Source organism: Apus apus, chromosome 4, assembly GCF_020740795.1.
Source record: "Apus apus isolate bApuApu2 chromosome 4, bApuApu2.pri.cur, whole genome shotgun sequence".
NCBI classification, from domain to species: Eukaryota; Metazoa; Chordata; class Aves; order Apodiformes; family Apodidae; genus Apus; species Apus apus.
The window spans coordinates 47,969,668-47,981,727 of NC_067285.1; the positions used below are offsets into that span (position 1 = coordinate 47,969,668).

A 12,060-nucleotide genomic window follows, 5' to 3' on the forward strand; every position below is an offset into this window, starting at 1 on the left:
AGGTCCCTTCCAACCCCTAAGATTCTGTGCTTTTGTGATTACAAGCAAGAAGACATACGACTGTAAAATTTAAAAAAAGGTGGAAATTCTGAGTATTAGATTACCTGTACAGCTTTTGAAGGCTGTGTGTATGTATGTGCGTTTGTGTGTGTGTAACAGTCTTTAACTGTAGCTCTAACAATATTAGACAACTGGGTGCTGAGTTAGGACTCCTTTTGCATGTCTTGTCAGAAATTAACATGGTCAGCATTTTCACAGGATTTATCCTTTATTTTGGTTCAGCTGTGGTTCAGCAGTTTTGCTATGAAAAAACATTGACAAACCATTTATGTTCTTTGTTTTGGTTTTTCTGTTGAGATACAGAAGTTGTCTTGGTTCCTGGTGGAAGAGCTGGGGCTCAGTGAGCTCTCTGGGCTCTGCTGCTGTAAGATGCAGAATTCCCATGTTCTGGAAATAGGATGCACCTCCCCTCAGCCAGAAGCTGCTGACAGCATTTGGATGCAGTCTGCCTGTGGAGAGCATTTTGCAGTTCAAGAGGATGACAAACAGCTTGTGATTTTTTGGGAGGGGAATTCTTTTGCAAAATTGGAGGAAAAGCCCATGATCATAACAGAAGGAAAAAGATACTCTGATTTGTACATTTGCATGTTTTTTCTGTGCCTGGGGGATTGTGGTGGTGCTGCTGTGTGGGTGAGTTAACTGAGGAAGGGCCATGGCACAGCCAGTGGTACTTTACTCTTGTACAGAGGAATTGGAAAATGTGGTTCCAAGGAGAGGAGTGTGATGGGATCTCCTGATGCCATGGGCAATGTGAGGACAGAAAGATTTACTCATTGTCTATCTACTGCCCAATACTGTGTATCTTTCCCCTGCAATTGGAACATCTAGAAGTATTTCTTGCTTTTGAGGTTTGAAACAATCACCGTCTGGTTAAATATTTGTTTAATGCCTTCTGTCCTGTAGGCTATAAATACCTACTGATTTAATTTTAGTTTGAGAATTTTGTCTTTACGCAGCTTGTTCTCTTGCCATCTTACGATGCTACATCTGGTTTTGCACTTCTAATTGTACAGATTGTCAGATCTTATTTTACAGTGTTAAAAGTTTGTGTCAGAGGAAGGTTTTAAATCCACCTCCTGAATTACAATTCAGTGCTTTAACATTATTCCATTAATGCTTTCTAAGCCTGTTCATATCTTCCCCAAGATACTTTATTGTTTTTCTTCAGGGTTTCTGCCCAGGTGTGAAATTAAACTTGTATGTCTTGCACTTCATTTCTTCATACTCAACAGAGAAAGGGAAGATGATTATACTTTAGCTTATTATGAAGAGATAAAAAAGAAAGTCTTAATAGTAGTAGTAAATTTACCAAGTCCTTTTTAGTTGTCAGTACATAAAGGTTGTGCAGGTTGTAATTGGGATAGGATGTTTTTTTATTTTGTAACTTTATGATGTCTTAGCCTTAGTCCTTAAGATGTTTGCTCAGTGTGCTGAGTTCTCTGTTTTCATCAGCCAACAGTCACTGGCCATAGCCTCACGCTCGGCGTTCATTACCCATTCAGGGGCATGCTATGAATGAACAGTGAAATAACCTGCTGCTGTGCTGGAGGCGGGCCCTCCCAAAGGCCTGCTAGAGTAACTGGGAAAACACGCCTTTTTGGCCCTCCATTTGTTTGTTAGCTGTTTCACAACAATCTGTGCTTTGTTTTTGGGTTACAAACTTCATAATTAGTTTACTTTCACGGAACCGTTTCCAAGGTTCAAGTGTGCCGAAGACAGGTAGATCTGCAAGGATGGCCTGTGTCTGAACTACTGCTGCTGGTGACCTAAAGGCTGCAAACAACACGGATCATCAGTGTCAAGTGTTACACTTCTCTTATGACTGATTGCATCAAGTTGCATTGAGCAAAACCTAAAGTTGATGCTTCTTGTGATGATTCCATGGTCAAATATGTTTAATGAGTACGGCTGTATCTTGGCATTTCCAGATCCGCACAATGATGTGGCAAATACCATGTGTTAATAAAGCCATGAAATAATGCTGAAATCTGAAAAACTTACAGTACTATTCTGGCTCTGTTTATTTCTGTTTTTGAGTTGGAGAGGAAAGTCCAGTGAAGTTAATTTTGCTTTGCAGGCTTTCGGTTTTGCAGAGCTTTTCAAACTCTGCAGGAATTTTTTTTTCCTCCTTTTTAAAGAGTAGCACTTATCACAAATATTTTTACAGGCTTTGAAAACCTTTGCTAAAAGTTTGTTTTTACAGAATCTCAACTTCTGGCCCAGTATGATGCTATAGGAGTTGGTGTGCTTTTTTTTTTTCTTTTTGTCAAGAGAAAGTCACGAAGCACAGTAATTCTGTGCTGCAGTAATTAATGCTACTTTTCAGCTATTTCCCACATCTGTTTCTTGTTAAGTGTGCAGTGAAAGCTGTATGCTTGGGCACATCTCAAAAGTCTGCTAGTCTGCTTCCCCCAGTCTCTGCCTGGAGCACTTCTCCACATTCTTGCTTCTCCAGAGGGCAAGGAGTTGCTCTGAAGGTTTTTGAAGCTGATCACAAGACTAACTTTGGCCTAATAGCTTGGGAGGGCTGTATTTTGGAGGCTTGATTCTGGGATGAAATTAAACATTTCACATAACTTTTTTACGACTACAGAGGTTTCTGTATTCCTTGGAAGTTATTAGTGAATTATGAGAGATTTATTTTATTTTATTTGTGCAAAACGGCAAAAGACTTGTCATTCCTAGGAAACCATTTAATCTTCTTTAGAGTGCAGCATCTGTGTTAATACAGCTTCAGTTGTATACACAAGTTAGTGGATTTACAAGCAACTTGTACTAATGTCTGTCTGTATCTAGGGAAAAATCAGATTAAATAATTTTAATGCTTAAAAAAGGGTTTGCAGCAATTATCCTAAAGATTTCATGTTCCTGGTATTTTTATTGTTGGAGTTGCTTCAGTCATATCTTCAGAAGCAATAGAAGTAAACCAAGGAAGTTTTCGTTTGTATTGCAAAAATCTTTTTCCCCACAACAAAAAGCAGCAACCTCCCTCTGAATTTCAGAAAATGCTCCTGCTCCAAAATTTATGGTAACTTCAAATGTTTATTCTGCTGGCTTTAAAAGGTCAGGCTTTTATAAACTGCATTATTAATTAGGAAAAAACCCTATATACTCCACAAAAGCAGGTAGGTGAAAGAAGCTCATGTCTGAAAAGATGTATCCCAGTATTGCCCATCAGACTTTCCTGATGCAAGTCCCTGGCTGAGTCTTTTGAGTGGAGCACAGCTGTCTTGTCCTTGAGCTGGGCTTTTTTCATGGTCAGATCTCTGTATAGTGGATTAAAAGAGAAAACGTTTTTAACTAATTCCCAAAATAATTTCTGGGATGCAAGCAGAAGGAAGGAGAAGTTCCAGTCTTGATTGGTTTTGGCAACACTTGATAGTCTTACATCAGATTAATCATATCCTTGTTAGGACACGTGATGGACACATAACCAGTAGCAGCTTGTGACATCCTGCTTGTTCCCTCTTTAGCTGTTTCCATTCTTTGGCAGAAGTCATCTTTGTCTTTATACATCCCAAGAAGGTGAGAAACTTTCTCAACTGTTCTTCTTTGATGCCTATGTGGCAATGATCTTGCTTCCTGTTACGGAAGTAGAGTTGCTCTGAAAGTCCCTGTTCAGTGGAACCGTGCATGAAAGCACATTATTGCACTAAAAAGTAGTACTCATCTGGGCTTTCTTCTGCTTGCTTTTTTAATTTTCAGTGAGGGGGTTTGCAGCTGAGGGTTTCACTGGAAATAATGGCCGTTCAGAACAGAGGAAAACTTAGGGACTTTGGGAGATCCAGTTTCTTTCTACTGTTACTGAAATGGTTGTGTATGTTTTTAACAGAAGTCAGATTTGAGTTGTACTGCCTGTGCAAGCTGGTGTGATGGGATGGAGCTGTAGGGAATGAGCATGTGTTTTCTGTGAGGAGGAGACATACCACGTCAAGCTGCAGGCAGTCCAAAGAGTTCATTTGAGTTGCTGTATGGGCCTTTCCCCCTTTTTGTAGTGATATTTTAAATTATCAAAGTTAGGTTTTCAGAGGGAGATATTCTAAAATGGGTGGAATAGAATGGGATCTTCTGTGAGGTTTAGGACAGTATGAACTTCGCTTCCTTCTCCTCCTCTTCTCCAGAAAAATGGCAGTTCCAACATTGTTTAGATTTCTTTTGAGCCACAAATACCTAAGTCATGTAGAAGGTATCTGCTGGACTTTTTCTATGTTATTTACATAGAAATGTAGTTTCTTGTCTTGTAGTATTCCCCATCCTGTGTAGTTAATGGTTGAAAAACTCTGAGGTACAGTGTCAGGATTAGGCTGAAATGCAGTGGTGATGCAGCTTCCTGGCTCTGCTGTTTTAACCACTTAAAAGCTGGATTCACGTGTTATTCTGAATGCAGTGATGGGAATAATCAGGGAAGAAAAAAGAAGAAAAATAGGAAACAGCTCTTCTGGATTTAGGTGGAGTGGAGGCCTCTTTTGGCTTATGGCTTGAAACAAGCCTCAGGCTAACGGGAAAACATTTGTGTGTTAAGCTAAACTGCTGGATGTGATTTGTGGGTAGAAAAATCAGTTTAGACCTTGTGCTAGTTTACAGGCAGTACCTAAAAGCTGTGTGATATGACCTTACACCATTTCTTGTGTCTTTGCTGTCCTCATCTATTTTTGCAGCTCTTTCTCTTCATTTATTCTAACCCTTGTTGGATGTCTGATGTAAACCCGTTGATAATTTTCTGTTGGGAACTGCTACAACATTTAGTATGTGATATGGTCCTGAATGGTTTTCATGATAGTTCAGACTCATGTCTCTCTGACAGTCCAGCTGTGTAGAGTTTTATAAACATTAATACCTCCATAAGAAAATTGCCATGAAAAATTCCCATTTTCTGTGAGCAGTTGACTGGGCCATAAGTGGTCCTTCAAGGAATTTTGTAGGTTTTTAAGTTGCTTTTTTGTGGAATGAAGAAAAACTCAAGGTTATTGTTGCCAAAATGACAATAGCTACATACTTTGTAGTAAGCATTTTGTTTGATGAAAAATGGGATAAGAAAGCTAGAGATGGGAAATTTGCTATCCTTGCTGCAGCCTGAAGCTCAGACTCTCTTGGCTTTTATGTTTGAAGCAGTGGGCTTCACTGTCAAATGCTGAAGTATGACAATGGCTGTGACAATTTCCTTTTCCTTTTTTCTTTGCAGTCAAACTGCAACTGCAAGCTGAAGAAAGAGGAGTGGTGTCGATCAAAGGTGTAAGCGCAAATCGCTTTCTGGCCATGAAGGAGGATGGCAGGTTGCTGGCCTTGGTAAGCAGTGTTTTTTTCATGTTGATCTCTAGATGTGTGTGTCTGTGTTGGTAGGTTCTCTCCTTACTTTGTACTAAGTAACTTCTCATTCATCAGGACTTAGACAACTTCTCTGTGCGTGATTTGTCCAGGAGGAATTAGCTTTGCACTACTTCTGTCAATTAATTGAACTATGAACTAGGAAGAGATGGGTATGTCTGCCCTCACCTAGAAGCTGCAAAATTTAACTGGAGTGGCCTGAGAGAGAAAAATTGTAGTGATAATATACAGAAGGAAACTGTAGGAACAAATGAAGAATGGAATCTCTCACTTCCTCCCCCCCCAAGTAATTTTTTTCTCTTTCACATACTTTCACATACAGTGATGGTAGAGACCCTTTTAAAGTAGAATGTAAAACCTTTTTGTTAAAATCCTGACTTTTCTGTTCCTGATAGTAATCTGTATATATTGTTTTGTCATTTTCTGCTTTGTAAACAATCAAGATTTTTGGTCATGTATAATTCCAAATGAGAAAACTGGCAAGAAAAACATTTTTGAAAATGTGATGATAAATAAGAAAAGCTCTTAAGTGTTGGTAAATTAAACGAGTCTAATGAATTTGTTTTAAACTCCATGCATTTTATTGGTATCAGCTTAATTTTTAAGTGTGTTTTGAAGCAAATATGTTCAGTAGGCTCTGAAAGTTAGTAAGGTGTCTTGGAGCTGGAATATAGATGGTGCTTTAAGAGCTGCAGTTACATTCATTTTGCTTACGAGATGTAGGCACTGTACATTTCTTATCCATATTTATAACCTTCAGTGCAGACAAACTTTCAGCTCTTGTGAAGTACCCCTGTAGGGCATCCTCCTAGAATTTTAGCTTGAAATAATCCCTGATGCTTCAGTATCTTGAACACAGCCCCATTCAGCTTCTGTGCAAATCCTCACCAGTAACAGTTAGTGATAAAGTGAATTCCTAACCCCAGCTGAACTGCAGCTAATGAAAGACCTGTGCCAAGGGCTGTGGCAATTACTTATGATTCCCCTCAGTTCTGCCTAAGTGAAATGAGTGTGAAAGCAAACAAACCCCTTGGGCAGTCCTACATGAGCAGGCATCCCTGGTGTGCTCCTCAGCACTGTGCCTCTCTGCCTCCAGGAAGCTGGTTTTGTTGATGCCTGTGAATAGGCAATAGGAATAAAGAACCTGTTTCAAGTTACAGCATTATTTACTTGGATATTGTGTGACAGCTCAGTTGAAGAAAATGTGAGGAGTAATCCACTGTGCTATTCTTGAATTAAGGATAATTGGGAATTTCCTGTGGTGCTGGTGTGGTGGCATTTGGCTTCCTGTTCAAATTGCCCTCCTTACCCTGAGTGAGAGTGACTGGTGAAAATAGGCTGTTTAGCACCATTTGTAAAATTATAAACACTGGAGTGTGTTTCTATTTGGGATTTCCAGCTTGCTGTTGTGTGGTGGGTTCTGGTTGTAGAGTGTGCTTCCCTTGCAGCTGTATGCAGCAGTTTTATCTGCAGAGTTCTTGTAAGGGGATGTACTTGAAAAGTATTTGCTGTTCACTTGGAATTATTCTTACAGTCTGGTAGAGTTGGGTCACTTTGTGCTTCTCACTTGAGCTTATAAAACATTTGTTTTGCTTTGTTTCTGGAACTGGGTATGACTTGAATCGTGTTTACTGCAAATGCTACTTCCTACAGCTCTTAATTTTTGCCATTCATAGCTGAAAACTCTCAACTTGTAAGATTTTGTTCTTCACCCAACCTAATGAATTCTTCTGCAACTTCATGATCTTTTTCTGCAGCACAGGCAATGTTTTTTCCATGAGGATTTCTGTATGATGACTTCCAATAGTCTGTGGCCAGTTGTGCCTCTACTGTTTTCTGCCCTATAAATACATTGATGAAACTGTTCCTAATACTTACCAGCATTTCTTTTTCAGTTTGAACAGTGTTGCATTTCAGTGAGAGCTTTGAAAGAGCACATGCTGGAAATCTTTGTGGTGAAGTGATCTCATCAGTGCACATGAATTTCTATTTGCTGAAACCTTTGTTAAGTCTTTTAAAATGCTATGAAACTTTAATTTTTAAACACCTATTTAGTTTTCTAATCCACTAGTTACTGTTCTGTCCTTTTTAACATGTTTTGTTTCTTATTTTTTCCTTTGCAATGTTAAGGATCAATATGCATAGTGTCCTTGTTTTATAAAGTTATCAACATTTTCAAAAATACTTTCACAAATTATTATTCAGTCCTGGTTGGATGTTTTTGTAATTACTTTGTTGAGGCATCTCTTCATGGCTTGTTCTGAGTTTTTTTTTGCCAAATGATTTGTTGTGTAGCCAGCATTGTCACTGCTTACACTGGTGATTTGTGTGGTGGTGCAGGGGCCATGTTCTTGTTGTGAAAGCTGGTTGATGTGGCTTTTAATTTAACAGCTTCATGTTGTGTTTACTAACAGACTCAGTTGCTGTGGGGGAGAGGCAGTCTTCACCAATTCAGTCACTGGAGGAAATGGCTGATTTATTAATGCAAACCTCCCCTTGGAAAATGTTTTATCTGAAAATATTTGTGCAGAAATGAAACTATTCCATCAGATTTTTAATGGAAAAATCGAAACATTTTACTTTTGATAGGAATAATTTTGATTTTCTGCTTTCATTGAATTAAATTATGACATAGTTTAACTTTATGGAATTAAATGTGTTCATTTCATTCATAAATTTCTCAAAAATTCCCATGAAAGAAGGAATTACAGAGAAATAAATTGTCATTTAATGATATGACCTGCTCGTTCTGTCTGTCATGCCTTTGTTGCTGTGGCTGGACAGGTTTTGCCAGACTGAAGGACTTGGCTTGAAGAGAAGTTCTTTTTTGATGTTAGGGATGAAAATTGTGGTAAAAGAATATTTGTTAGAGTATTTCCTGGCCTTTTCCTGGTTAGAAAAGGTTAAATATGATCATCATCTTTCCTAGATCTTATCTGTTGTGGTAGTTACAGGTTAACCCTCTGGTTTCAGTTTTGAGAATTAACAACTTGAAGAGTTTTAATTCCTCATCTGAGTTAAAAATGTCCGAATTTGAATTGGCATAATGAGGTACTAAGGCAGATGCAGTTTGCATTGAAAAGTCAGTCACTGGGGGGCGTTTAGCTGCAGAAAGAAGGAAGAGTTTGTGGCATGAAGTTGCTGTCTCATTCAGTCAATTCATCTGCCCTGGGTGAATCACCTTGAGGATTTTGGTGGTCGTTATGGTTTGGCTGCTGTGAGCACACAGCAGACTGTAGTACAAGCATGGCCACGACCAACATTCCTAACATTAGAAACTCTGTCATTCGGCGTTTTATTGAGCTGTGCAGACTCCTCCTGGATGCAGGTTGTGCTTGGCAGCAGGCAAAATCCTGCCTGTTGGCAGGGCAGGTGCTGAGTGGCACTGCCTCCCCTCTGCTGCCCCAAGTGTTTTCCCTTCCTTGATCCTTTAGTGAAGGGCTGTAGAGTTCAGGTATTTCATGATGTGCTGTGAAAGCTTGCACTGCCAGATCACTGTGTTGAATGCAGCCTAGATCAAAGTGTGTTTAAAACCAACATTGATATCCAGGGTTTTTCCAGGGGCTGAAGTTCACAGTGTGGTGGCCAGTATCCTGATTCTGCTGCACAGCACTTTGGCTTTGTCACCTTTGGCAGATGTTAAGGACTGCCTAGTTTATGAAGCCTGAACTATCATCTGTCACTGAACTGTTCACCAGTACGTAAAAATATTTACAGTGGCAACATACTGTAGGAGAGCACTGGTATCATGTATCCTGTGTGGAGGAACAAGAACTTGAGTGTCCAGAGTGAATTGCACGGCACCTTTCAAAATCCCTTTATGAATGTTAAAATACCCAACACTTTATTCTTTTTCTCTATCTTTTTCTTTTTGCACGCCTTTTTATATTTTATAACACTCATAAATTGCCTGAAAACCTGTTTGAGGATTTTAATCTAAGTTACTTTTTAAACCTGAGAGATACAAGGTTCTTCCAGAGCTGCCACTGCTTCAGGCAGGAGGTGAAGGCAAGGGTGAGGGGGCTGTGGCCTCTTTGCCAGAATGTCCAGCTTGGGCCATTGTACTGAACTTATCTAAACTCTGCTTAAGGTTTATTTTTGTTGTTAAATGCTTCTTTATGCCATTTCTGTGCCCTCTTAAGGCTGCTTTAATCCATTTCAGGTGTGGATCTGTGGCTTGAGGTGATGAATGCATCTGTTTCACATTGCTGGACTGAAAGGCATTAAAACATTATTTATCTTGAGAAAGTTTATTTAAAATGCAAATCATATAGAAATTTTTTGTTTGATTCCTGCTATTTGAAGTGTAAAAATACAAGTTATCGAAATGAGCAATTGCTTATGGGTTTTCAGAGTTCCTGTCCTTAGAATCCAGAATTTGTATCTGAAAATGGTCAGAGGAAATAACCTTCTATTTCAAGACATATATCTGGAGACAGGTGACTTTATGCCAGACCACATTCCAATGATTTAATGGCTTGTAGCTACAGAAACTTGGCAGTTACTCTTCTCTTATGTGTTTTCGTGCATACTGTATGAAGTCCAGTTGTTCCAAGCTCACTTTTTATTTCTAGTAGGATACTTTATATATTCATGAATATTAATAGAAGATTGCTACAAGAGTAGTAACTTGCTTGTGTAGGGAATCACTTCACATTTCCCATCTCCTCTCCAAGAATTTACGTGCTTTCTTTTCAATAACTAGCTTTTCTTCTCCTCTGGTGTTCCCCAGAATTTTCTGGCTAAGTATGACTGAATCGATGGACTGACAGATGGTGTACATGAGAAGAAAGTGCCTTCTTTCTTGAAGCTGTTTGGATGTCCTCTAATGTTTTTGATACAGAGGATCCATGTGGTTCCTTGGTGGTGGATTTCACAAAGTGAATAAATGTTCCTGATTCTTGATGACTATGAACAGCCATAAATCCTAGTCATAGTTCAGTTAGCTTGGTTTTGAGTCCTCCAGGCAATAGTAACTCTTCAGGAAAATGTATAGGTTAAAGTCTTGCAATAGATAATGCCTGCCTTACATGGTCTTACTGAAAGGAATGGGGTCACTGGAAAATGAAGACTCTATCTTCAGTCTGGTCACCTTGAGGGAGTGGTGGTTTCTTCCGTGTGGAAGAAAATGTATCACACTGCGTTCATTAATGGCAGGCACACTTTTTGAGGGCTGTGTGTGCAGCTGGGTATCTTGTGTTTGATGGTGATCAAATGCAGTGTGTAAGACAAGGCCTACATAGTAATTTCCTGGTATTGGTCTTCCGTCCTCCAACCAATAATAAGAAAGGCCAGGTTGGACGAGGTTTTGTGCAGCCTGATCTAGTGGTAGGGTTCCCTGCTTATGGTAGGGGGGTTGGAACTTGATGTTCTTTAAGGTCCCTTCCAACCTTAGTGATTCTATGATTACGTCTCAGCTTTGGGGTCTTCTCAGCCAAAAATGGTTTTTAGCTATTTAGTAAATTTCAGTGAATTTCCATGAACTTGTCCAAAAGTGACTTGAATCCACGTAAGCTGAGGGAAGTATTAACTTCCTGTGGCAAGGAGCTCCACAGCTCAACTTTTACCTGTTGTGTGAAGAACTGCCTTCTTTTTTATTTGTAGGTGTGAAGGCATGTTAATTCCATGTAGGTGGAATTGCTTTTGAAGACTTAACTTCCAGAAGCAGAATAATTTCATAGATGTACTTCCAAACACTAGTAGAGCGTATGTTTTCTATGTGGAATATGTCTGATCTTCTCTTCAAAATATCTTTAAAGTTTTGAATTTTAAAAAAATCTTGACCAGAGGCAGGCTTGCCAGTTTCAGGGTGCTGTAAATACAGACTGGAATTAGCTTTAGGAAAGCTAAATCTCCAAATGAGAAAAGGACATGCAAAGGAGGAAGGCAAGGGAAGTACTCCCTTTTCTCTCACACCCTGAGATGGCCAAACTGCTGAGCTTGGAAGTGAGGATCTATCAGTAAGTGCCCAAGGGCAGGGTTCTTAATTTGTTTGACTGAGTTTCAGATCAGAACAAAGTGAAAACAAACTAGAATCTGCTTGGTCTGTGTTAAAGACAGTAACTGACTCATAGTTAAATCTCTACTTTAACAATAACTCTTTCTTTAAACATGAAACGTTGTGAATTTCTTAAAACCAAACGTATTGCTAATGTACGTTCTTGGTAAGTCACTTTGATGAATCTGAATAATTGATTTGTTGTAATGGAATATGAAGAATCCTTTTCTTTTTCCCTTTTAGAAATGTGCAACAGAAGAATGTTTCTTTTTTGAGCGTTTGGAATCTAATAACTATAACACTTACCGGTCACGGAAATACTCGGATTGGTACGTGGCACTGAAAAGAACTGGACAATACAAACCTGGACCAAAAACTGGACCTGGACAGAAAGCTATCCTTTTTCTTCCCATGTCTGCTAAAAGTTGATTTCCACGGTGGATTCTGAGCACATCTGCCACACTGCACTAAGACGTCAAGTTTCCTATGCCTCGCTGAAGTAGAAAAAAGATAAGCAGTTATTTGCTGATATTAACTACTTTTGCAAATACCAGATTAAAACATGAATGTTTGATACTGTCTTTATATTGTTTTTAAAGCTATTGTGCCAGTGTGTGTGGAGGTAAAATTATTTGGAGAAAATGTATTTTCAGGATCAGTAACACTTGTATTTTCTG

At 39.1% G+C, this 12,060-nt stretch overlaps 1 protein-coding gene across 1 annotated transcript in view; it reads left to right on the forward strand.

Moving 5' to 3' along the window:
* The window catches only part of FGF2 (fibroblast growth factor 2), a 28,896-nt gene extending 16,838 nt beyond the window's left edge, over positions 1-12,058 (forward strand). Inside the window, exons 2-3 of the mRNA XM_051618642.1 lie at positions 5,243-5,346; positions 11,627-12,058. Coding sequence (XP_051474602.1) covers positions 5,243-5,346; positions 11,627-11,812 — 290 coding nt within the window. The 3' untranslated portion in view covers positions 11,813-12,058. The remainder of the gene's footprint in view (positions 1-5,242; positions 5,347-11,626) is intronic.
* The last annotated feature ends 2 nt before the right edge of the window (positions 12,059-12,060 follow it).